We start from the raw sequence: 27,995 nt of genomic DNA, 5'->3' as shown, positions 1-27,995 counted from the left end.
CCCCCTGCCGAGCGCCGCCGGAACCCCCTTCCAGCGCCGCGCCCGCGCCGCGCCCGCGCCGAGCCCCGCGCAACCGGAGCCCGCCCCCCCAGCGCCGCGCCGCCGGAGCACCCCCACTGCGGAATGCCGCGCCGCACTCCCCCCCGCCGCCCCTTACCAGGTGCCGCCCCAAGCATGTGCTTGGGTGCCTAGTGCCTGGAGCCGGCCCTGCCCAAATAGATTTGTTAGTCTAAGGTGCCACAAGAACTCCTCATTGTTTTTGCTGATACAGACTAACACGGCTACCACTCTGAAAACTGTATGTTTATCATCTCTCCTCTTACTACCTGCCAGGTCAAATAATTCAGCAAGCTGTATGCATATAATTATGATAGGGTGCTCATCAGCATGGAACCTGGAGTAGATTTGAGGTCCATTCTACAGCTCTTCCATAAAATTGGTGAGCCGGTACTTTGAGGAAGATATCTCAAGCATTTCTGATTAAACACATTGCTATTATTAAGCAGAAGTTAAGAAGCAAGGAAAATTACTTGAGGCCACTTTTGCAACAATTCCGGTACCTACTAAAATAAGGCATTGCCAATTCTGCTGCATCTTTCAGGGAAGCAGCACACCCCACTGCAAATTACACACAAAGAACTAGAGTGCCACAAAACTACTCCTGCATCAACTCAGCAAGCACAGACTAGTTCCAACAGTCCAGCTGGGAGCCACTGCCAAAGACTTTAGGAAGCAGGGACTGACCATGTAGGCTGCTATCTCCCTCCCCTAGAAGACACTGCTGGGAGCTATCTTGCAGCCATAGGGAGCGGCCAGGAGTCTCTGCCAGAGGCTGCAGGGGTCAGAGATTGGCTAAGTGGGCTCCTGCCCTTCCCCACAGGAGACCCTGCCAAAAGCCACTTTTCTATCAGCGGGAGGGTAGAAGGAGCAGCACAGAGTCCCTGCTAGAAACTGCAGGAGGCAGGGGGTGGTATGCTGGGCCCCTGCTGGGAGCCACACACCCCTCCAATGGAATGAAGGGACAGGCTGCAGACATATTCTTTTTAGTCCCAGGCTGAAACGGAAGCCATTTTGGATGGGCAGGAGGAGGAGATGGCACCAGAAGTGGGCTGAAGAATGTAGACAGAGGGGAAGAAAGAGGTTGTTATGTGGAAATTAAAAAATAGGGCAAGTGGGGGAGTGCAATTAGCAGGCCTGGTTGGAAAATGGTCTTATTTGAGAACAATTGTTTTCAGGAAAAATTGCCATCAGGGTTGAATATTTTTTTTTTTCAAAAATATTCCTGCCTCTTTAATATATATATATATTTTTCATCAAAATATCATCAGAAATCATTACCAAATATCATTTAACCCAACCATTTTTTCAGGAAGTGAAAAATGTTGATGACCATTTTGATGACATTGTTGATAACTTTAACTGAAAAAAAATGGTGCACAGAAAATGTTGATAAAAACAACAACAACAAAAGGGGTGGGGTCTCTTTTGAGCACTTCAAAATTCAAACAACTTTGAAATTTTTCATGTAGGTTTCCATGTTTTCTACCAGTTCTAGAAACTAGTAAGCTCTGTGCTTTTGACATGTTGCATATTTGTTGTTTGGCTGGGTACTTTTGCTGTCTCTGGGCTTGGCTTCGCAGAGAGTTACCATGTGCGGGTCCTTCCGCGCTCCTGGTCTTCGGGGCACTTCGGCGGCGGGTCCCAGAGCGAGTGAAGGACCCACCGCAGAATTGCCACCGAAGACCCGGAGCATGGAAGGACCCCCCCCGCCGCCGAATTGCCGCCCCCCCAAATCCTGGCGCCCTAGGCAACTGCCTAGGTCACCTAAATGGAAGTGCCAGCCCTGCATAGATGCCTAGGAGTTCACCACCCTGAAGCTGTCACTCACATCCTTCCATAGCCAGAACAGATAAATCCGGCCATAAATATTTTAGCATTTTCAAAGGGAAAAAACACACACAGAGAACTGAACAACTACAATGGAACAGGTACAGTTGTGTAATGCTGGATTTATTTCAATACACTGTGACAAAGCTTCTCACAAAGTGCTCTGGACTGAATTCCCAGGTGAGTTAGTATCATATTTAAATACTGCATGCCGATGATTTAAATAAACAGCTGCTATATTCAATAGAAACAAATCTGCTCAACTGGAAGGTATTAACTGTTTCTAAATTGCACAAATAATGTTTGTTCGGAATTTGATTCAGTTATATGCTTTTGAATGTCAGTCCGCTAGCCGTAATCTAATAAACTCTACCCACAGTTTACAATGATGCAATAAAATATTGATTTAACTGTTTTCACATTGAATTGATCAACCAAACATATAATTAAGTCATCCTATAACTTTCCCTTAGTGCAAGTGCATTATATTATTATTACTTAAACAGGCTAGATATGTATTTAAAGCCTAAATCAATGAGGACTGTGAATCCCAGGCATGTTTCAAGGCAATAATTATACCAAATTTATGAATTTATTGGATTCTGATTAAGTCTTGGCAGACACTCACAAAAATATGTGTAGGCTCTAAATATATATTGCCAGGACCTCAGCTTAGGGTTGCCGGTTGCCAGGCATCCATTTTTTAACCAGAACGCCCAGTTGAAAAGGGACCCTGGTGGCTCCGGTCAGCACCACCGACTGGGCCATTAATAGTCCAATCAGCAGCGCAGTGGGGTTCTGGGGCTAAGGCAGGCTCCCTGCTTGCCCTGGCTCCACTTGGTTCCCGGAAGCGGCTGCTAGGTCCTTGCGGCCCCTAGGTGCATAGGCAGCCATGGAGGCTCTGCGTGCTGCCCCCACCCCTACTGCCAGCTCCGCAGCTCCCATTGGCCAGGAACTGCGACCAATGGGAGCTGTCGGGACAGTGCCATCGGGTGCGAGGGCAGTGCATGGAGCCTCCCTGGCTGTCATGCGCCTAGGGGCTGCAGGGACCTGGTGGCCGCTTCCTGGGAGCCGCGGTAAGCGACACAGGGACCCCGCACCCCATCTCACACTTCAGTCCCCTGCCCCAGCCTGAAGCCCACTCCTGCACCCCAAACACCTCATCCCGGGCCCCACCCCGAGTCTGCACCCCCAGCTGGAGTCCTCAGTCCCCCCCTGCACCCCAATGCCCTGTCCCAGAGCCCCCTTCCGCACCCTGAACCCCTCATTTTTGGCCCCACCTGGAGCCCGCACCCCCAGCCTAGAGCCCATACCCTCCCACCCCAGCCCCCTGCCCCAACCCAGAGCCCACTCCCACACCCCAAACTCTTCATCCCCGGCTCCAGCCCAGAGTCTGCACCCCCAGCCGGAGCCCTCACCCCCCTCCCACACTCCACATCCGGTGAGAGTAAATGAGGGTCAGGGAGAGTGAGTGATAGAGGGAGGGGTGAGGGAGCGAGCAGGGATGGGCCTCAGAGAAGAGTCGGGGCAGGGGCGGAGCCTTGGGGAAGGGACGGGACAGGGTTGTTCAGTTTTTGTGCGATTAGAAAGTTGGCAACCCTACCTCAGATGGTCCAATACTTTGATTTCCACCAGCTGAGGATTTGGTCCAGAGTGCTTTGCATTTGGTATCTAAGCAAAATCCTTGTGAAGGACCTGTGACTGCTACAAAAACACAGTGAAAATCATTGGACATACCTAACATTAGTAAACCAAAACTCCCACTGAAGACAAAGCAAAGGTTCCATAGGAGTCTATTGTAAGGACTTATAGATTGCCACCTATATACATAGTTGCTCTTGCTGTATGTGACATCAACATCCCCCATGACACAACATCCTTGCAAGCCCGCTGGGATCAGCTTTTGTCTGATACATTTTCTTACTTTTGACTCTTTTAGGCAGATCCAGGTTCCTTCAGTGGCTGACTACCCTGAACCACATGCTGTTTATCTCACTTTACCCAATGATAGTTTAACAATATAATTTCAAAACGTTTGTGATCAGATTGAAAAGGCAAAATTAATCCTTTGCGTTTTCAGCCTATTTCTCACTACACACTAGAAATAACCTGTTGATTCTCAATAGTTATAGGCCGGTCACAGTAACCAGACTTAAAAGTGCACTGGCTGAGATAAATGGAGAAAAAGGAATTCCTACACATTATATTAGTATTTTACAATCATTTTTTAAAAATATATCATAACGGCAGATAACCGGTCAGATTTTCAAAAGAGCTCTGGATCCAACTCTTCCCATTCAAGGCACCTATATGAAGTAGCCAGTTTGAGCATAACTGTGGTTGCTGAGACCTTCTGAAAATGTGGCCCCTCATGTATAAAGGGGGCCACACCATCACAGAAACCCTGACACAGTTGAATTCTTGGGAACATTTCCAGGACTGTGGCTCAGCCACTGTCCCTGTGGGTGCCAAATGTACCTTCAAAATTTACATTTACAAATCTCAGTATTTGAGCCTCTATCTGATTAACTCCTGCAAGGACTGCTCAGGTGACTGAGGGCTACAGATTAGGCCTTGGTGTATTTACACGTATGAGTGAATTGATTGGAATTTGTTTCTGATCTGTAGTTCCTTAGCACCACCACAATCTGTGGTGTCTGCTGGAAAATGGTAAATCAGAAGCCTTCATAAGACATCAGCTTCCCTTCTGCTAGAGTTAAGGTAGTTGGTCAGATTGTTCTCGAATCATCCAGTGGATTGGCAATGACAGAGTTGTGGGTAAGGACAAAGAGTGGCAGGTAAGTCAAGAAATCAAGAAGATCTAGTTTCTGGATGTGTCGCAGTTCTCTCTGCACGGCTTTCTCATGCTCTTCGCTTATCCCTCCAGCCTTCAGCTCTACCAAAAGTTGGTCCACTGTGATGCTGCTGGAGTGAGAGTCAATATTCCACAGAAATAATTGCTGGAAAACAATAAGGAGGTTGTTGTTCTTATTACCAGTTTCCCTTCATTTCCAGTTTACATTCCTCACTAACAAAGTCAGCTACCTGTCAACAGTCTGGAAAGAATCTTTGGCTCTTGCTCACTGTAGCTGAGGATGCTGAGAAAGGCAAAGGTGGCTCTAAACCACTTTTTCCTCTTCCTTAATCCTGTGGGCAGCCAATGGCCAAGCTGTCCCCCAGCACAAACAAGAGCAACGATAGGGCTGTTCTAATTTACGCTGGCTAGAATGATCCTCTAGGGACCATGGTCTGCCAGCTGGAGATCAGCAGAGCACATTTTTCTCCTGCCCCACTCCCTTCAGCCTGCATCACACCCCTTTCCACTATGGAACATCCCTACCCTGCCCACAGTAGGACCTGACATGTCATCTGCATCAGGTGGGGCTGGTGCAAAGTTGGCTCTACAAGCTGTATGCCAACCCAAGAGTCTCCCTCGCCACTGGAATCTTTACCAGCCCTCTTTGATTAGATAAGATTTCATCCTTAGTCATATCGACCAGTAAACACTTAGAAGCACTTTAGAGATGCATAGAGAATCATAACAGTATCTGGGCAATAAGCCACAAATACCTTGGGCAGGTCACATTGTCTCTTTGTGCCTCAGTTTGCCCATCTGTAAAATGGTGATAAACAATACTGGGCCTCTTTGTAAAACACTTTTAGCTCTACTGATTAAATGTGATGTCTGAGAGCTAAGTAATAATAATAATAATAATAATAATAATACAATGCTAAAGGAACACTAGAGGCCAGAATTGCAAAGGGTATGTCTCCATGGCAGCAGGCAGTGAGCCTCCCAACCTGGGTAGACGGACTCATGCTAGTCTGGATTGAGCTAGGATATTAAAAATGTCAGTGTGGACACTGAGGCTTGGGCAGCAGCTCAGGCTCCCAAGCCCATCCAACCCCCAGGGTCTGAGCTTGGCTGGCTAGCTTAAGCCTCCACCAATGCCACAACACCCACACTGCTATGTTAAATGTGTTCGCTTGAGTTAAACTAGCACAAGTCTGTCAATCCGGGCTGGGAGGCACACACCCAGCTGCTGTGGAGCTGTACCCAAAGGAGGGGCTTCAATCCAGCCACTAGGTTTGTGCCTGAATATTTGCCTGTCCAATTTTTTTGTGGCTGCACACCTCTAAGTTTGCACATGAAAATTGCATTTGCTTGTGCAAATCAGGTGGTTACATATCCCAGCTACGCAATGTATGTGCTTGAAGTTCTGGGTGAAAACTTGGAGGATGTATCCAAGGTCAGGCTTAAAGGGTTCACAGTTGTAATGTGATACTGCCAAGCCCCACAGGCCCCAAAACTGGCCCAGCCTAAAACTTGGGTTTTTTTTTTTAAATGTGTTGCCCCCATCTAGAAAATATCTGCCCTCCAGAATGAGAGATGCAACTATCTAAACATCCCAGCTGCTGAGCTGAGTGACTCATAATAAATCAAGCCAGGACACGGAGTTTGTTCTGAGCAAGTGGAGTTAATGCATGGATACACATTGCACCACCTCTCTGCTCCTCTACCAGTTCTAGTCTTGTGTCCCAGCAGGGGACTGAAATTGATGAGACTGTTGTACTCAAAAAGAGCACAGGATCTCATAGCTAAGCAGGGACAGGCTTAGTCAATACTTGGTCTGACCTTTCACCCATACAGAGTTTGGTCCCTGCAGATTAAGGCTGAGGTCAGCAATGAGACTGTATAAGGAAGTTAACACTGCAGGTGCAGAATTGTATTTGAGATGGATTTAAAAAAAACAAAAGCATTTCATTTTCCATTTCTGCTGTAGGATCACTCATGCTGGAAGAGTACAGACAGAAACACACATCCAAGAAAAACATTAAAGCAAACTATGTTTGAGTGAGGTTTTTTGTTTTTGTTTTTTTTAACATTTAAGGCAATATTTTTGCAAAAGGAATCTGAAACTGGCTTTGCGCAGAGTAATCCCTCTTGCAGTCTGCTCTGGACATACATACTGAGACAATCTGAGATACCTAATGCATGTTCCATAACTCCTGATCACTCCTTCAGAACCATAATGCACTCCTTCAGAGCCAAATACAAGAACATACATATTTATACCATTTTAAAAGTACAGATTGGGACAAATTCATCCCTGATGTTACTCCCTGGAATCACTAGTCTCCTTCTTCTGCATTTCTGTCAGCGCTTTGTACTTTCACGGTCTCCACCTGCATTCTAGAGCGGAGAACAAGCCCTCTGTGTTGTTCATTATTTGTATTATGGTATGATTTTGGCCCCAGCCAAGATCAGGGCTGCATTGCCCTGCCCTAAGCAAGCACATAGTACAAACACATAGTGAGAGACAGTCCCTGTCCGAAAGAAAAACTAAACAGAGAAGATAAAGAGTGGGAGAAAGGAGGGAGTATTATCCCCAATTTACAGATAGGGAACTGAGGCACAAAGAGATTAAACAATTTGCCTAAGGTCTCCCAGGGAGCCTGTTGCAGAGGCAGGAATTGAACCAACATGTTCTGAGAGCCAGTGCCTTAGCCCCAAGACCATCCTTCCTCTTAAACAAAACTACTCATGTGTCATTACAGTTCACATAGGTCATCCCCAGGGTTCAATGGGGACATTTTCAGTGCTGCAGCCCTGACCACCACTACCATATGCGCTAAATAATAACTACAGGCATTAAGTCTCGGTTCCATTACTTTTCAAATAAACAGTAACAAACACCTCCTTACGAACCCATTGGAGAGAAATCCCCAAAAGCTTTCAAATGGCCCAAGAAATGCTTTCACGTGCAGAACAGCTTGTCAAGAACCCTCCCGCACACCACAGTGCAGTTAAAATCTCACCATACCCAGTGCTTACAAAACAGAGTGCCTCTAAGCTTGCAATGGTATTCCTGCTACCTGGTGAACAAAGAGTGAGCTGTGGTTCAGAGCAGACCACAGAAATGATAATAACAGCCTTCCGTTTGTCAACTGCACTGGCAGAGTACATCAGCAAGCACTCACATGTGTCATGGCACATCACAGCTGCATGACTTAGCATTGCCTCTTTCTTCTGTAGTGAATGCAGTGCGTACTGCAAGGGAGGTTCAACATAACGATACCTCCATCTCAGTTTCCAAGCAGCTGTGCCTCCATATGCTTTGTGTCATACTGGACAACTCAACAACAACTACTGCTGTTTTCCTGTTTACTCCCTTAGACCTCAGAAATCAACAACTGTTTCTTTTTTCCACGAATTTCCAAGAATTTTATTAGCTACCTGTATTTTCCAGTGTTCCCAGAAACTTCCTGCACATAGTTCCCACTAACAAAAGTGACACGTACAGCATTAAGTCCTACTCCATGTATTCAGTCCTGTCCAACAAGCCCGTCTGATATTTACTTTGTTGCAAAAGCAACAGTCAGGATATACACCCCACTCTGCCCATCTAAAACAAGGGGGAAAATATTTAAAGGGATATTCTCAAGTCAAGGCTGTCAGAGCAACCCTTATAGTATTTATTTAGTCAGAAGTTTTCAGTGGTCCAAATGGACCACTGCGTGTTTAACTCCTGCTGAGAGTCAGTAGGGGAGAGACACCTAACTGCCATTTGTGACTTTGAAAATCTCCCCCTAGTTTTTTTTCCCCACTTGCATTTATCACATTCTATTAACCAAAATTAAAAACATGCTGTGTGGGTCAAATTCTGAGCAAGCTCAAATCAGTGGTGCTCAAAGGGCCCCTGGTTTACGCTGGCTGAGCATCTGGCCAACCAGCATCATTCAAAAGATTTTAAGAATACATTAAGAGTAAAACACCTAACAACCTATTCCACCCACAACAAACTTCACCCCAATCAAATCCTCACAGAAAAACCCAAGGGAAACAAGTGAATTTTGCCACATGATCCAAAGTCATCAAATGCAGATTCTGGCAGAACAAGAAAGGATGAGAATGCCCTGCCTTCAACCCCTTCACATTTTAACCAAGACTCATTTATCTTGGGCAGCTCAGTTGATCACATCTGCTGCAGTGTGGCACAGGGAAAGAAGCAGACTGTCAAAGAAATGGAACCCAAACCATATAAAAGGCTTTATTAGACTATAAGCGGTCTTTCTAGTCTGTGTTAACAGAGAGAACAATGAGGCTAGAGCTGCCCTCAGTTTTTCTGACTGAATGTTCTTCTGGCAAAAAACTGCTGATTTTTTGAGCAAAAATGATCAGAATGACTTGTTTCAATAGAGTCAAAATGTTCCATTTCAATAAAAATTTTGTTCTGATTTGGAACAACAAAACAATTCAAAATTTTGGAATTTCCCAAAGGATGGGAATTCCAGGTTCTGAGCAGCTCTAAAAGAGGCCCTGATCCTGATTGGAAACACCACTTGAATACAAATGAAATAACAACAACAATAAATTAATTATTATTATTATTAGGTCAGAGCCACCACTTTAGTCTTCACTGGGAAATCAAAATTAGCTTCACCTTAAAACCTGTCATCCATTATTGTACATGTTTCCCTGATGCAGAAGATAAAAATATCAACCCTCGTAAACTAAGGCTGGAAGAGTCTAAGCATAAAGTAGGATCAAAACAACAATCAGAATGGTGATGGGTTTTGCTGGGGTGGCAGACAGATCATGCATGTGTACTCTGCTATCCCTAGGCTCCCCTGCTGGCTGGCTCCATTCGTGAGAGCGAGCAGGGGACTGAAATTGCTGAGAGTCTTGACCTGTGCAATTTCAATGCCTTTGCTGATACACAAGAATGGATCTGGCAGGGGAGCGTAGGGATGGGGCATCATAGAGCTGTTGTCATCTGTATACCCATGATGCCACTAACTCAGTGTGTTTTGTTTAGGTCACACAGCTTACCGGCCGGGATTTTAATACTTTACACTAAGAATCACTTTATCTGTCAGGAACTCTCTTTTCAAGCACTGTCATCCTCTAATTAACAGAGCACAGCCATGCTACAGCACTGAGATGGCCAGAGTCTTAGTTGGAAATCCCACTAATGTGCATTCTGATTACTCCAGATAGCCAATAGCACTACTAGGAGTTATATGCAAGATTAACATTTGGGGGCCCAAAAGATGAATGACATTTTCCTGACTCATTAGGAATTATGGCTCGAAAAGTGCCATCTCAGAAGCTCCCCTGACTTCCGTGTCTCTGAGCCAGCAGCTGTTTCATCATCATTTACACAATGGATTCATATTCTGCTCTGCAGAATCTAGGAATCTGCTCTTCCATGCCACCACCCCTTGCTAGCCCTGACTTCCCCAGTGGCCATATATAGAAAAGCCAAATCCGATGACATTAATAGAGATAATTAATATACAGAGGAGAGTCTCCATCCCTGATAGAGAGCAAACCAGCTGCACACTAACTGCAAAGAAAACAAGAGTTAAGTTCCCATTTCTCATGTAGCTAAGCAATGAGGACGTTTATGCTCAGGTTTCCTGGTGTGACTTGCCAGTTTTGGAAGCTGCTGTATTCTACGCTGAGCCCACAGGACTGTTCCTCTGCATTACCCCCTTTCAGTACATAAGAGGTACATCGCCTTATTCTGGAACTGCTGTCGGAATGGAACTCCCCCTGAAGTCAATGGGAATTGCACATGCGCAGTGACTATCAAGCTGGCTACTTCATTTGTAATAAAGATAATGGAACCATGTTAAAGAAAACTGTACAATTAAATCTGAGATAGGTACATGTATTAAGCAATAGGATAAGACTCAAGAAGTCAGTTCAGGTAAGTAACCCTATGAGTTGTTGTTAATGCTAGAGTTGGGACAGAGCCACGAAATTCAGATTCAAGTTTAGAATCGGGGTCTAGCTTTGTCCAGTATAAAGACTTGCCTTAATAGTGAAATTAGGAGCCTAATTCAAGGAAGATTTTGAACCCACTCCACCACAACTGCCCTCCAGCTTCCAGCTGAAACTAATTATGAAATAGCCCTTTCCTTGGCTAAGGGTTTGATTCCTATCTTAGATATAGCACTGAGTGCTTTGTAATATCATTTTCATTCACACAAATGCAAGGGCAGTAGCTGATTTTACAAGATATGCAGAGACCCCTGTGTGCTCAGCCAGGTCCTTCTGTCTTACACTGTGCCACTAATCACAGGTGACTCATTGGTTGCTCTGCACACCAGACACCGAGGATCATCAGTCCTCACTGATTTAAAAAACCCCAAATACACAAGAGAATGAGAATGATTCTGACAGAGAACCAGAGAGAACCAGCAAAGCCTTGAAGACCAAGGCAAGAGACTTTGCAAGGGATGGATCAGAGGGCAGGGCGGTGGCACTGAGGGATGGTGCATCTTGGGGTTTTCATTCCTGCATCTATCACTGGCTGCAGCAGAACATCTAACCATGCCCAGGCCCAGGGGTGGTATGTGTTGAGGCAAGTGAAGGAAAGGAAGAGGAGGGCGAGGCAGGCCTTGGCTCAGAGATTTCCTTATCCTTCAAACAGAGTCTATGAGACAAGACTAATGTAGGTTTTTCTGGACATCACAAAGGCGCAAGCAGCCCAGCATTACTGCATACTCCAAAGGCCAGCATGAACTTATGTGATCAGCTGAGAGGAGATCTGGGAAGCATTATGCAACAGGAGCCATGCCTTGTCAGGTCACCATTGCCCTAGATTTACTAACCCACGTGGCTTTTCACAGGTTTGTAGGAGATACTATTGCCATCAGCCAATCTGCAGCCTCCCCTTGCCTGGAAGGCTCCCTCCATGCCATGGGGAGGAGGATAACCAACTATACAGTGCCTTCCCCATAGACAGAAGCCAAGAGCTGGAAAGAATGCAGACTACCCACTTTCAATTTTGTGGAAGTCCTGCCACACCCAACCTCCACTTGGAAAGTTTCCCTCAAATCCAGAGCATTCTCTGATACATGGCCAACTGCCCCCTTTGGAAATTTCCCTAAATGCTCACACCTGAGACCAAAACGGAACCCCTAACACTTACTTCTGGGACATAATGCTTATAATACTATCATGTATATTGTCTTGAAATATACACTCCAAACCCAATGGGGACAGCAAGGGGCTTCCCAAGGCTTAATCTCACAAATGAACCGTGCAAACATATGTACTTGTGCTTGAGGTGTGATTAAAGAAAAATGTCCTGATGGTTGCAAAGTATATAAAAACACCAAATCAACAAAAAGACTACTATGAAAATACCAACAGCAAACAAATATTGTATGACAGCAAAATCATGTTTTGTTTTGTTTTGATTTTAAGGCCTTTTTCAGTTAATTTAGAAGTCTTCTCTCTCTCTCTCTGGGTCTGTGCCCGGAGGTCACTCAAAGAGAATTCTGAGTTAGCAGGATACAGTTTGTAAAGGGAACTATTGGCTAACTGATTTCAGACAGCACTATTATTCTTAGGAGTCACTTTGGCTGCTGCAAAATTATTCCAGTGAAAAGGTTTTTTGAGGTAATGCACAATTAAGGGTAACCCCCTTTGCTTAAATTAAAATAAGAGTGTAATGAAGAATCTGACTCCTTCCTCTAATTTTACAAGTTCAATGGTAATCTAACCATGCCATTCATTTAGAGAAACCATTAATTTTGCTATGTGGCTGAAACTAGAAGGCCTCAGCTTTCTTTCTCTCACTTTTCCCCCCTCTTTTTGCTCTTTGTCTGTGCACCTGTTTGCACCACTTTAGCATCCCATTTAAAAAACTTTGGGTAATCCTCTGGCACTAACCCTGGTGTGATAATACTGCTGTTATTCAGCAGCATAATTACAAAGGGCAACACAGATAAAACATGTCTTTCACTTCTGCTTTGAATATGCCCGTTTTGCCAATCTTCAAGGTGAATGGTTTCCAAGACCTTCCGTATTTAATGTTAATCTAAATTCTTCACACAAATGAAACTTCCAACACCTCAGACAATGACAAATGGTTAATTCTGATTCATTTGAATGAACAGTAATGATCAAAAGTTTTACAACAATACTTTGCCCTTCTGTAGCCTCTTCTGTGCTAAGGTATCAAAATGCTTTATAAACCTCAATGAATGGATCCAATCAGAACCCCGTGAGACAGTTAATGATTATCCCCATTTTACAGATAGGGAAACTAAGGCAGAGGGAGGCCAAGTGAATTACTCAGGTCATGCAGCAAGTGGCAAAGGCAGGAGGAAAACCTAGGTGTCCTGTAGCTTAGTTATTTGCTTTACCCAGTACGCCATGCTCCCTTTAATTCTACAGTTAAAATTTACAATATGTATAATTACTTATTAATGGAGATTTATTCAAAACATTAACTAATGCCTATCCAGGGCTCTCGACATCTTTGTTATATTTTAAAAATACATTATTCACAAAATAAAATTAAATGCTACAGGTTTCCCATAACCAAGGATCCAGAAAATCTCTCTCTCTCCACCCTCAAAACCCAGACCTCGGCTCTCCACTCCCTCTCCAAAAATCTTAGGGGAATGAGACAGTGAATTCTAAAGGCAAGGCCTTGCATGAAGAATTCCCAATAGCAGCTCACTCTCTTTCAGACCCCGGCAGTTCCAGCACCAGTGCCTCAGCTGACTGCAGCTGGGGAAGTTATGGCACAATCAGCTGGGTGGTCCCAAGCCATTTAGGGCTTTTTAAGGGAAAACTAATTCTTTAAACTCCACCTGGAAATCAACAGAGAGCCAGTGTAGTCCTGGAGCACAGAGATTTGTCATGTGCTCATGGGGAGAGACTGTACCTAAAAAGTGAGCCATTGCATTTGGCACTAGCTTCTGTTTCCAAGCTGATTTAAGATGTAGCCCTATGTAGAATGCCATTATAGTAGTGTGATCTCAAGGTGAAAAAGGCACAGATCATCTCTGGATAATCACAAATTCAACTACTATCTCTATGGGATGATTCATAAATCTACCTCTCTACTCCAGACCTGTCTCCTTCCACCCAAACTAAAATCTCAGCCTGTCTCGCTGATATCGCCTCGTGAATGTCTAGCTGTCAACTCAAGCTCAAAATGACTAAAACAGAGCTCTGAAATCTCCCTCCCCCCTTCATGCCCTCCCCCACTACTTCCTTTCTCAGTCACTGTGGACAACACCACCTCCCTGCCTGTCACTCAGGCCCATAACCTGGGCGTTGTCTTCAACTCAGATCTCTCTCTAAATCCTCACATCCAGGTTCTGTCTAAATCTTGCCAATTCTTTCTGCATAACATGTCCAAGATTCAACCTTTTCTATCTATCCACACAGTTAACACTCTCCTCCAGGCTCTGATCACCTTTTGTCTCCATTACTGTTATTCTTTTCTTTGGCTTTGACAAATGCAATTTTGCCCATCTCATATCCATTCAGAATGCTGCCTCAAAGATTATTCTCCTAGCCCATTGCTTTGACCGTGTCACCCCTCTCATTGCATCCCTCCACTGGCTCCCCCTTCTCTATTGCATCAGACATAAGCTACTTATCTTCACTTTCAAGGCCCTTCATAGCCTATCCCCACCCTACCTAGCATTTCTCAGTCCCTACTGAAATGTCGACTCAAGCCTCTGATCAGTCCAAGATGCCAGCTTCCCTCACCCATTTGTTAATTTTTCAACCAAGCACCTTTGTGCTTTCTCACATGCTGCCTCTCACCCTTGGGAAGAGCTTCCTGTAAACATTCACAAAACTAACTCATTATCCTCCTTCAAACTCTCCTTTTCCATGATGCCTACAAAAAACTCGACAATGCTTAGTCTGCTGATGTGCTGAGACCACTGCCTATCATGTGGACTAGTACTGTTTCCTTGTACTCCTCCATCTAGCTGACTGTTTCCATCTGTTGTCTCTTGTCTTATTTGGGGTCCAAGTGCTTTGGAGCAGGGACCATCTTTTTTGGTCGGCGTTTGCACTGAGTGTAGCATAATGAGGTCCTGGGTCCATGATTGGGGCTCCTAGGTGCTATGGTAATGCAAATAAATAAATAATGGCAGCCAATTCTGTACCCAAAATAAATAGTCACAACCCTCCTGGATTGATGTAGATGGGAAAAAAATCAGTCAGCCTTGTCTCTACTGCTTTAGGATCAACTAGCAGCAGCTGAGGATCTAATAGTACTTTTCAAACTACAAACTTGAATCACAAATGGTGGGTACAAACCCTCAGTTAAGAGGGTAGATACAATTACCATATTTACTGGTTGCTTCCTTGATCCTACCAACATCACTTCTGTCTTCTCTGCATTAAGCTTCAGCCGGCTAGTTGTCATCCATTCCCCAGGCTCTACCAAACCCAACACCTAGCAAACACCAAGTAAGGAATTCAACAGCACTGGCTGGAGCAAATGAAACAGAGATATAGAGCTGGGTGCCATCAACATAGTGAAAACAGTGCAGCCCCTGCCTCCTTATTAGCCTTCCTTACAACCCTGTGGACACAAAAAAGGAGGCATGATGGAATCCTGCAGACCCCATGTCAAGGAACCCACAGGGCAGGAGGGTAATTGTCTGGTGCAGACTCCTGTGACCTCTCAGAAATAAGAATAAAGCTACTGAGAAATGGCCTGGCCTACTTACTCTCAGGTTCACAGGCAACTCAGCAACATCTTATGATGATCAAAGGCAGCTGATAGATCTAACAGTATCAGAATGGACACTTTTATCCATTTCCAGGAGGAGATCATCTATCAAAACAATTAGTGCAGTCTCCATCCAGAAAGATTCAGGTTTCATTAGCCCCCAAAGACAAACCATTAACCTGGAAGATTTGAGAAGAGGTACGCCCCAACTTTGAATCGCAATCTATCATAGGTAAATTTCCATTTGACCCACATCCAATCTCACCCTTACTGCTTGATTAACAGTGAGACCAGCTGTTTGAGTTGAGCCAGACACCATCTAAGATTGCTCTACAGTTGTTGTGAAATTCTGAGGTACGTCAGAGGAATTGTCAACACTGAATCCCTGAGCACTAACAGCCTGGGGGCCTCCTATGTCATCTCAGTGTGGAACTTTCCACAGCTCATGCAAAAATAACATCTTCTGAATAAAGAGACCCAGAGAAACTTCACAAGATCTTCCCACAGAGTCTATTTTCCCTCTCTTTAATCCCAGGATGAAAGCAGAGCTCATAGCAGATAGGTGTCATTTCCAGACTAGATACCCCCAAATGAATGGTGTGGAGGCATGGTAGTGGTTCCAAAACCAAATGACAAGGTTTAGATCTGAGTAGACCTCACCAAGCTCCATGAGAATGGCTGTAGAGAGTGACATGTACTCTCCTGTGTTGAACACACCCTTGGACAATTCAGTAAAGGAAAAGTCTTCCCAAAATTAATGTCCAACCTGTTTTTTGGCAAATACCCTTGCTGCAGAATCTGCATTACTTACGAACTTCATCACACCATTTGGAAGGTTTTGTTTCATTAGGCTAACTTTTGGTATATTGTCTACTCCAGAACACTTCCAGAGCAAAATGTCACAACTCCTGGAGGGTCTGGAAGGGGTTCTCTGCCAAATGGATGATATCCTTATATACAGATCAACTCAAACCCGATGTCTCTTTGCAGTCCTGGAAGGACTACAGAAAAAAGACTTAATGCTAAGTGACAAGAGTGAATTCTCAGAAGACAGAGTCAAGTGTCTAGACCAGGTCATTGATGGACCAGGGGTCAGACCAGATCCAGAGAAAGTGCAAATGATTATCCAGATGAAAGAGCCGCAGAGTGTTGGTGAAATATGCTGATTCATGGGCCTGGTGATATACCTGGGAAATGGAGAAGTCAAAGATCTCCTCAGTCCACAAAATTCTTGCTATTGGGGAACTAAACAGAGCCGGACCTTCAGAGAACTAAAGCAAGAGCTGAGAACTCCACCAGTTTTGGCCCTATATAAGCCAAATAAATCCACCACAGTTCCAGATGATGCTTCATCTTCTGGGATATGGACAGTCTTCCTGTAGGAATAATAACCTTCACTGTGGTGCCTAGTAGTGTCTGCCTCATGAGCAGCCACCAATACAGAGCAGCACTACACACAAATAGAAAAAGAAGCCCCAGCCATTACATGGGTTTCTGAAAGTTTCAGAGACTTTCTAGTGGGCACAAAATTTCATGTGGAAACTGACTACAAACTGTTAGTTGCTCTTCTAGGTTCAGAAAACCTAGATGAGTTACCATCTATGTAGCCTATAGGACTAACCTGCTTGCTTGTATGTATGTATGTATGTATGTGTGTGTGTGTGTGTGTGTATATATATATATATATTCCTTATAGTTTAAGTATTTGGTTTATTGTAATAGGTTTAGAGATTTATATTAAAGTAAGTTTGGCTGTAATGCAAGAGACCTACAGGCCAAAACCTGTAAGCTAAGCTAAGGCAAAGTTAGCATATCTATATTAAAACCTTTTACCCAGAAAAGTAAAGTAAAGTTGACCTATATCTTGTTACCTAAATAGATAAGTATCCACACATACGTCTAAGATCTTTATCTAGACCAATAGACAATGGAAGAATGACATAGGGGGGGTTTCAATTTGTACCCACAAACTTAACAGGTACATCACAAGGAAATTTACGCACATACATACTAGCCTATGGAGTAAGCGTACCCTAACATTTTGTGGGTGAGGAATGAAATTTGGGCATAGGAGGAAGGCTTCCTGGCACTTGTGCCCTATAAAAGAGGTAACCCACCTCGCTAGAGTATTCTATTTCTACTCTATCTCTCTCTATCTATTCTATCTATCTACTATGACTACTACTATTAGTAGACTGTACTTGTTCTTCTTAAACTTCAGTTTCAAGGGAACTAGGCTAAGCTTGGTTTCCCTAAGTTTTTATTCTTAGTTTATAGGTTTTGATTTTAAGTTTAAGTTAGTCAAGTAAACCCTAAGTTAGCTTTGATAGCTTGCAGCATTAGTTTCCTCTAAGCACTGCATCCCTCACTCAAGAACTGAGAAACCTGAACCACGAGGTTCTGTGGTTCTGTGTCTCTTACCACCAGGTTATCAAGGAAGAGTGTGAGTATATTGACCAAAGCTTTGTTCTTCCTGTTCTACTCCTCTCATGGTACTGCTCTGCTACCTATCCTAATAAAGGAGAATGAACAACTTAAAATGCTTTGTTCAAAAATTTTAAGTAACACTTAACTTTCTATGCCTGAACAGCAAATGTAACTTTTCTTGTCTGTTTGAATAATCAAAGTGGTGCTTTCCGTACCTTCTTGGTTGCAAAGATTAGAACAGCTCATGCTCTATTGAGATTGTTGCAAGGCCGACCAGCCTCTCCTGTGTCATTGTGGAGCACAGATGTGTTTTTATTAACTTCAGCTTGGAGAAGCTGCGTTCTCCACTGACAACTGTTACAGGAAATGTTAGAAGTATGTGCAGAGCAACAAAAGCATTTGGAAAGAGGGTGGTCATCTTATTTGTGCACATATATTCCAGAACAGCCTTTGGAGTTGATCCTGCTGAAATGTATCTTGAAAGGGCTTTTAGTTCATCACCTAAATCACTCACATCAATATCGGGCATGTCATCATGTGTCAACACTGTCTCTAGTGCCCTGCATTGCTGGTGTAGGTCTTCTTCAGGTATAGTGAGGAGTTTTGGAATACCATACAACATCCCAAATATACTGCTATGTTCCTTGAGCTGCACGAAACGTTCTTCAACTGACTGTATTGCACAATCTAGCACCTGGTTAAACAATTCAACTTCGAATTGTTGTTTGGGGTCTCTTATGTGATTTTCCCGTGCCTCATAATCAAAATGTCTTCTTCTTCAGTGACTCTTGTATTCTTGAATGGGTGGGAAAATAGCTTCAGTGTGAAGTTCCTCTGCCAACTTCTGTGTACTCTTCAGAACGTTTTGAAATCCCTCATCTGACTGGTAAGACTGTAGGTATGACTTTGCTTTGTCTAGTTGTTCCATTGCTCCAGATATATAAAGGTCAACACCTTAGAGTCTCTTGCTTACAACATTTATTTCAAACAGTAGGTCATGCCACAACACTAAGCCACACAGAAATTGGAAGTTATGTATGTTTCTGGTGATTCCATTTCCCTCTGCCACTGTTCTCCCATGAACAGTTCCTGTCATAGCATTATCCTCCATAATGGCAACTATGGCATCATCTATCTTCCCAGTTTGGTGTTTGATAGGCTTTATCACCTCCATTCGACTTTCCCATCGTGTGGCACTCAGTGGTTTCAGTGTCAGAGAGGATGTTCTCAGATGTTGCTTCAAAATTTGCCATCGATGAGTTGATGCAGAGAAAAATACATAGATGCTTTCAATTACATTAAAAAATTCAGCAGCCTCACCAGAAGCTGATGCTGCTTCACTGGCCACCAAGTTCAATGAATGAGAACTGCCTGGGACAAAAAAGCTCGAGGGTTTAACTCTCGGATCCGTGTCTGCACTCCTCTGTTCTTTCCTCTCATGTTGGCACCATTATCGTAGCCCTGACCTCTCATGTCAGCTATCGCAATTCCCGTATCTTCCAGCTTTTTTTAAGAAGCACATTTGTCATACCAGCTCCTCTAGTATCATCAATGCCAATAAATTCTAGAAAATGCTCTCTGACAGTCACCATTGCAGGGACATTTTCACTAGGTTCAGTTGCTGCTACAAAACACACCATTAAAGTCATTTGTTCCATATGGCTGATGTCAGGTGTGCAATCCAGAAAAACAGAGTAATATCTTGCTGACTTCAGATCTGCCACAATCTTCTGTTTGACTTTTGTTGCCAGTAACTGTATGATCTCATTTTGAATTGTTTTTTCCAAGGTAGTGGTATGTGTACATTTCCTGGGTGGTGACTCTTCTTAGATGCTCCTGGAATACAGCATCAAACTCAGCCATCAGCGCCACAATTTTAAGGAAGTTTCCATTGTTTGGAACATACAGCTGATCTGAAGTGCCACACAGTGCAAGGTTTTGGGTAGCAAGCATTCTCACAATGGCAATGAGCCTTTTAAGAACATTTTGCCAGTAAAGAGACTCTGATGCAATCTTCTCTTGATGCTGATCATCTATGGTGGTCTTTAACCTTAGGGTACATCCAGACTACCCGCCATATCGGCGGGTAGCAATCGATTTATGGGGAATCAATATATCACGTCTCGTTAAGACGTGATATATTGATCCCCGAATGCGCTCCCTGTCATCTCCGGAACTCCACTGGAGAGAGCGGCGGTAGCGGAGCTGATGAGGGAGCTGCGGCCGTTGATCCCGCACCGTGAGGACCCAAGGTAAATCGATCTGAGATACTTCGACTTCAGCTACGCTATTCACGTAACTGAAGTTGCGTATCTTAGATTGATCCCCAACCCCCCAGTGTAGACCAGCCCTAAGTCTCATCTCAAGCTCTTTCCACTTATGGAATGCTCTCTGGTGATTTGCTGCCTTCTCATGGCATGCCAGATTTCTAGCCAGATTTTTCCAGTCCTTTGTTCCTGTAGAACCCAATGTGGCTGGAACATTAGACTGGAAGAGTTTGCAACAAAAACAGTATGCAGCATTCTGGGTTTTTGAGTACATAAGTCATGGCCTCTCCACTTTGTCACCATTGGGGATTTCATGCCAATAATGTGTTGGATGGAAACTTCTATTTTCATTGTTTTGGGGGAACATGAAGTTTTTCACTTGCTGTGGCCCATGCAGTACAAGGAAGTCCCTCAGGCTAGTGCTCAAGTGGGTCCACAGTCCTGGATCATCTAGACTTAAGGAACTAAACTGAGCAGCAGCTTGTTTCTTGCTCCTCCACCACACTCTTCTCTGATCTACAGTTTTCTTCAGGAATGTGCATGGTTACATCCATTTCAGATGGAGATATGGATGCTGCAGTAGCTGCCAGGTCACCTGCACTCTGACTAACTGGAAGATCAGGCATCTCCTCACCACTCACATCCTCACTGGGGCCGGAAGGCTCACCGTGAACATTTATGTCTATGTTTCTCAGGAGAGCTCCTTCCTGCTTAGATAGAAAAGCTTCCTTTGCTTTCTTTCTTTTTCTGAATGCTGCCCCAGAGGGGCGTTTTCTTCTTTCACTCATGACTGCTGTTCTGTGCCAGCTATAGTGGCTCTCAACACTCAATTGAAGGGCACAAATAAGCAGGCTGGTAGCAGGGCCTGAGTGAGGGAAGATATCAGCGTCTTAAGGGCCTAGCTGGCTCTTACTACTTCAGTTGACTGCCTGTTCTCCTCAAGTGGGCTCAGGGAAGCAGCAGGAAACAGGAAGCTCCCTGAGAAGCTGGTGTTAATCAGTCCAGGCTCCTTGGGGTCCTAGAGAGGTACATAAGAGGCTCCTCCTCCTCTCTCTCCCTGCAGCTCCTGCTGCTTTCAGTTATTCCCTCTCACCTTTTCTCCTGACTGCCTGTTATGTCTCTTGTGCCCTCCTTCCTCCAGCACAGCACTTCACCATCTCTGTGCATCTAGAACAGAGAGAATACATATGCACCAGCAGCAGACACAATTTTTTACACTCTGGGTCTTAGTGGTGCCCCCCGCCCCCACAGTCTGGCACCTGAGACGGCCGCCTCAGTTCGCCTCATGGTAAGGCCAGCTCTGGCCACAAGGATGCCCAGAGCAAGGAGGTAAGAGTCTGTGTGAACAGGAAATAAAGAGTCTTGCATTCATCCCAACTATGGTGTGCTGGGTCTCTTTAATCTCTACAGAAACCTCACTAGAACAGGATTTCTTGAGACATCTCTCTCACTTCTTTGTCCTGGCCAGATAGTTGGGTTGAAATACTGTGAATAGCCTCTTCAATGATATGTCAGTGGTGCAAAGGAGCCATAAATTCTAATGAAAAACAAAACAAAACAAAAACCCAAAGAGAGAAAGCTAAACCAGAGTTTCAAACATCCAAAAAAAAGTTTCATTTCAGTTTGGGGCAAAGGTCTGGTTTTCCTGAAGCAGTTCATCCACTCCAGGTATTTCCTGTTCCTATAATGTATAAAGTGCATTTGTTTATCTTTTTATTTGTTTATCATGAACATACCATGCAATATATGACTGAAAAGACTTGTAGGATTGAGGACATGGCAAGAGTCCTTGGCTGGTTTGGCTGAGGATTGCTGGGTGGCAAATGCTGGTTCTTGATGCAGGAGGGTTGTGCAGGGATCTTCTCCCCTCCATTCCACTTCCCTCCCACACAGCACTATATTATATACAAATGATATATACATTTAGGACTCAGTTGCTCTAGGCCTCATCCAGAAAAATGTTTAAGTACTGGCTTAATATCCTTTTAATTCAATGGGATACTCAATGTTTATGGTTAAGTACTGTCACAAATAGGGATGGATTTAAGTTTATTAGCTTTGCTGAAATGGGGCGATAGGGTGTGATCCTGTAAGGTGCTGAGCAACTCCTAGAAGTATTGAGTGCCTTCAACTCCCAACCTCAAACTTCATTTCGATCAAAACTTGCCCTTTGTGAAATTGTCACTTAATGTTGATTTTCAACAAGTGTTGGAACACTGGGGAAGTTCCAGAAGACTGGGAGAAAGCTAATGTTGTGTCAATTTTTAAGAGGGCAAATGGGATGATCCATGTAATTACAGGCCTGTCAGCCTGACATCAATCCCAGGGAAGATAATAGAGCAGCTGATATGGGCATCATAAGAATGGTAATGTAATTAATGCCAATCAGCAGGGGTTTACAGAAAACAGATCCTGTCAAACTAAATTGATACCTTTTTTATGAGATTACAAGTTTGGTTGATAAAGGTAATAGTGTTAATGTAATATACTTAGATTTATGTAAGGCATTTGACTTGGCACCACATGACATTTTGATTAAAAATATAGAATAAAATAAAATTAACAGGGCACACATTCAATGGATTAAAAACTGGCTAACTGATAGGTCTCATAATGTAACTGTAAACTGGAAATCATGATCAATTGGCTTTGTTTCCAGTGGGGTCCCACAGAGGTTGGTGTTTGGCCCTCCAACATTTCTATTAATGGCCTAAAAGAAAACATAAAATCATCCCTTTGCAGGTGACACAAAAATTGGGGAAGTGGTAAATACTGAAGACGACAGGTCACTAATTCAGAGCAATCGGGATTGCTTGGTAAACTTGGCACAAGCAAACAATATGTTTTTCTCAGGCTAAATGTAAATGCATACATACATAGGAACAAAGAATGTAGGGCATATTTACAGGATGAGGTACTCTATCCTGAGAAGCAGTGACTCTGAAAAAGATTTGGGGGTCATGGTGGACAGTTAATTGAACATGAACTATCAATGTGATGCAGTGACCAAAAGAGATAATGCGGTTCTGGGATGTATGAACAGGGAAATCTTAAGTAGAAGTAGAGGGGTTATTTTATCTCTATAGCTGGCACTGGTGCAACTGCTGTTGGAATATTGTGTCCTGTTCTGGTGCCCACAATTCAAGAAGGATGTTGATAAATTGGAGATGGTTCAGAAAAGAGCCAGGAGAATGATTAAAAGATTAGAAAATATGCCTTGTAGTGCTAGACTCAACGAGTCTATTTAGCTTAACAAAGAGAAAGTTAAAGGGGGTGACTTGATCACAGTCTGTAAGTCCACATGGGGAACAGATATTTAATAACGGGCTCTTTAATCTAGCAGAGAAACATATGGCTGGAAGTTGAAGCAAGACAAATTCAGAGAGTAATTAATGAGTAAAATTTTAATGGTAAGAGTAATTAACCACTGGAAAAATTTACCAAGGCAAGAGTCATTGTGCATTCTCCATTACTTTACATTTTAAAATCAAGACTGGATGTTTTTATAAAAGATCTGCTCTAGGAATTACTTTGGGGAAGTTCTATGGCCTATATAGGAGGTCAGACTAGATGATCACAATGGTCCCTTCTGGCCTTGGAATCTGTGAATCATCTGAATGGAATAAATCTATTGATCTTAATGTTTAGGCACTAAAGGCTCCTATACGGTATGGTTCTGTATCATGGTTCTGTATCATTTCATAGATTTGATATGTTTTGATCATACACCTTGACTGTACCTTATCTTTTTAATAGCTTGCTAAATATATTTTTCTTTGCATAATTAGTAGGTTGCAGATGCCAGATATACTGTGAACAATTGCTAAGTCAGTACAGAATGGAGAGAGACACACATCTGGAATATGTCAAAAACAAAAACAACAAAAAAACAAACAAAAAAACCATTAGAAAACACTTACTAGTTTTTCAAAAACTATCCTCACACCATATATAACTTTCTTATGAGACAAAAGAGAGAGAGTTCTATGTTTTTAGAAACAGCAATGGCATTATTCATGCTACAAGCCAAACCACTTAAGAAGCAGAACCTTTGCAGTGCCACAAGGATAATACAAAAAATAAAAAAAACACACTTGCTTCCTTTTTTATTTATGAGTATTGACATTCTTGTGCAGTATTAGGAGAGCTCATTTAGCTTCCAGTTCTAAGAATTTTTGAATCTATAGCCAGTAATTATTGGCATTCAGGGGTACAAAAGAGAAAAACAAAGCACACAAATTCTAGCACATTCATGTGGGATTGGGAGTTGAATTAAGATCTTCACACCCCATTGAATTATCAGCCCCCCTATTAGAGCCTTATTAAAATGGTAATGATTATATGCCAACTATAGGCAGGCTGCCGCACCTGTCAAAAATACCCCGATTATCCTGTTCATTCAACTGTCTGGCTCTTGAATCTGTGTCTCAGGTTTACTATTCTGTGAAGTTGGTAGGGTATTTTTAAGAAAAGATACAAGAACAAACACTTCCATAGGGGTGATAGAAAATCCTCTCTGATTTCCTACGCCTAATGCCCATTTGGTATTATGGTATCTTGGACAGCAATAGGAGGAAACAGATACTATTTCACTGGATTTGAGGAAGAAAATAGAGAGGCAAACTACAAGCTCTTTATAAAAAAGAAAGCACTCCTGTTTTAAGATCAAAAAGAACAAAACAAAACCCTCACATCATTACTCATCTAGCAACTAGAATTGTGTTATATACAGCAAGAAAGACTACCCTGAAGTAGAAAATAATACTCTAATACTTTTAAAGGAACATTCCTCTTAATTCTAACATTTGACCAAGTCCACAGCTTTTCCTACTGAAGTGCCGTATTCTCCTGGGTTCTCTTTTAAAATGAATGAAAGCATTTTTCATATTGATCTTCAATAACAAAAGCCTAATCCTGCAAATCCTTTACTCACATAAGCAAGGGTTTGCAGGACTTGGAAGGATCCCCTATACCTTATATTTTAAATTAGAAGTTTTCACTTTAAAACGATAGATAGATAGATAGATAGATAGATAGATAGATAGATAGATAGATAGATAGATAGATAGATAGATAGATAGATAGAATTTTGTCCTGTTGCCTAATAAAACAGAACAATGTGCAATTGCTTCTGCTAATATTAACAGACAATCCTGAAGGAATAAGATAAAGTATTTTTTTAGTGTTTCAAAAATGTCTTTACATTACCACTATTCCATTAGTTTGTCAAATACCAGAACATAAAAAAATGTTGTTATAAGGGCATTTAGTGGTTGAATGCCATCCATAGAACCTGAGATAGATGCTATGTCAGTAACTACCCTGAGCACTTTGGGAGGTGGAATAATCAACAAAGCAGAATTTGGTTTGTTTTGGTTTGCTCCCAAAAAGCATTTTTGATTGGAAGCATTTCTTGTGATGAAGCATCAGAAAGGCCAGTAAACATTTTTTTAATTTAAATTTTCAATTAAAGAAATGTCTAAGAGCTTCATTTAATGGGTCTCAGCTACAAAGATATGATTTTATGAACAACAGGCCTGATTCTGCTCCCTCTGATGTCAACAGCAAAACTCCCTTTGCCTTGGGAACACAGATACAAATGTGATGGCTGCCACTATAAGAAGACAGCTACTGTATACAGAGAGGTAGAACACAGAAGGATCAGGCCCCAAAGTGCCATAATTATTAATCTATGATTTGTGGCTGTAACTTTCTTTTCTGTGACTGTATATTCCAAACGAGCTGAGGTGGGGGGTCCTCAGTTTAACAGAACTCAGTTTTTAAGTATGTTTTAGTGGGAGAGACAATACAAAAATAGATCACAACATCATTACAAATGTATAAATAAATAACAAAAAGATGGAACTAATAATATGTGCTCAATAGCATCATCCAGACTAATTTATTTGCATGTTTTATCCTGCTTCCCACCCCTTTGTCTCTGTTTGCCTTTTTGGATTCTAAATTTGTTGCAGCGAGGTCTATCTCTTACAGTGGTCTAGCACAAATGTGGCCCCAAGTCTGCTTGGAGGATTTGAGCTCTACCATAATATGGGGTGGGATTTTCAAAAGCATTCAGAGCTACTTCAGTGGGGGTAAGGTTAGGCCAATGCTGAGCACATTTAGAAATCCTACTCCTAAATAATCATAATCCTTTTGATCAAACTTTTCAAGCGTCCACTAATATCAAGTGCCTCACTGCCTGGGTATGCAAATCAGACACTTGAGCCCTCACTTTGAGCAATAACAAATAGGAGGCTTTGCACCCATATTTCTATCCCCAGTCCTAATCCTGATCAGAGGCGGAATCAACTTGTGGATCAAGTTAGTGCAGCTTCTGGGCTGCTCTAACTTGTGCCGATGGAGAACAGCCCTCAAGGAGCCACTCCACTAACCAGGATCATCGACGACATTAAGTTCTTACCCTGCCCTGACATATCTTTCTTCTCACTCTTAGCCCACCCTATGCCCGCTCAGGATTCCCCACTTATAGGGGAATGCTCATCTGCTGCCTTAAGGCAGATATTAGATCCTTTGTGCAGGACTTTGGAGAGCCTGTATAAACCGACTGATAGACAAGAGCAAAGGTGTAGGGGCAGGAAGCTGTGGGAAAGATAGAGAGGCCACTGGGGAAAAGAGGGTACCTAGTAGGGATGGTGAGTGAGAATAGAGAGGTAGGCTGGTGGAACTGAGTAAGAGAAGTGACATCTGACTGGATTACTGTGCAGCGGCACTCTGGTGAGAAGTTGTGGGGATCAGCTTGGGGAGTGGGAGTATGTAGTATGCACAGTGGGAGAGGAGAGAAAATACCAGAAGATGAGCTTGGAGGAGATCCTTCTACCTCCCTTTCTTTGATCAAAGGGCTCCTGTACAATTCTTCAAATTAAGGTTTAAAAGAATTTAAAAACGAATGTTTAAAATTCTAAAATGTTGAAAAATGATGGAGAAAAATACATCTATACAGACTAAGATGCCTATGAACTAAACATTGTTAATTCACCCAGACTGAGTTTGAAAGTAATCAGAATATGAATATTTAGGGGGAAAAACAAATTACATGTTAAGTTTTAATAATTTTTCTGCCCACATCTAAAAAAAAACCAGACATTATTTTGTGTCCTTTTAATCCAAATGAATGAGTTTTGCCATATTGGTTGAAAATAATGTTTGTAACTAGAGAAAAAAGCTGTTTTTTTCATGATGGGTCACTTATCCATTATTAGTGAGGGTTATGAGTTAAAAACCTATGAAGGGATTCAAGTTAGTAGAAGTCAGTGTTCATGTGCTACCAGTTTGAACAAGGGGATAGATGGATAAAAGACAAGGTAATGATTTGCGACAGGGCCCAAAATTTAATTTAAACAATTAAATTACCCTTCTAAGAGATCCCCAAGGAAATCTATTAAAATACCATCTCCCCCCATCCCCAAAGCATACAAAAGCTGCCTAGTAACTGGCCAGCATCACTTCCTTTGTAAGATGTTGGATGATCCCAAGACAAAAACCATATGCTGTTAGTTTAATGGTAGAGTGATCAACAAGGGTGGGCTATTCTTTAGGTTTACTTGCCCTAAAAATGAGACAATTAATGCCATGCAACAAAATGTCCCAGCAGAAGCATAGGGTCTGATTTTTCTCTCATTTCTGCTGGCTTTTCACTGAAATAATTCCATCAATGTAGTTGGAGTTAGTCCTGAGTTACACTTACATCAATGAAAACAGAATCAGATCCTTAGAAGGAGAGGCAGGCAAAATGAGCTCCATATTTGTGGGCCACAAAAGCTCCGCAGCCCTAGACACTTCCCCCTGTTTTGAGGAGTATACTCAGGATTTGAACCGAACTGGCTCATGCGTGGTGAGCAAATGGGTCCTTTTTTCAGCCAACCATCCTTTTGTTTCGGGGCTC

The 27,995-nt window shown here is 42.9% G+C and overlaps 1 protein-coding gene across 1 annotated transcript in view; it reads right to left on the bottom strand.

Moving 5' to 3' along the window:
* Positions 1-3,323: 3,323 nt before the first annotated feature.
* LOC117869766 overlaps positions 3,324-27,995 on the bottom strand; it is a 252,078-nt gene continuing 227,406 nt past the window's right edge. Inside the window, exon 15 of the mRNA XM_034757224.1 lies at positions 3,324-4,847. Within this exon, the coding sequence (XP_034613115.1) occupies positions 4,617-4,847 (231 nt within the window). The 3' untranslated portion in view covers positions 3,324-4,616. The remainder of the gene's footprint in view (positions 4,848-27,995) is intronic.

Source organism: Trachemys scripta, chromosome 1 (genome assembly GCF_013100865.1).
Source record: "Trachemys scripta elegans isolate TJP31775 chromosome 1, CAS_Tse_1.0, whole genome shotgun sequence".
Taxonomy (NCBI): domain Eukaryota; kingdom Metazoa; phylum Chordata; order Testudines; family Emydidae; genus Trachemys; species Trachemys scripta.
Note: the sequence above shows the minus strand (reverse complement) of the source record. Positions and strands in the feature narration are given on the sequence as shown.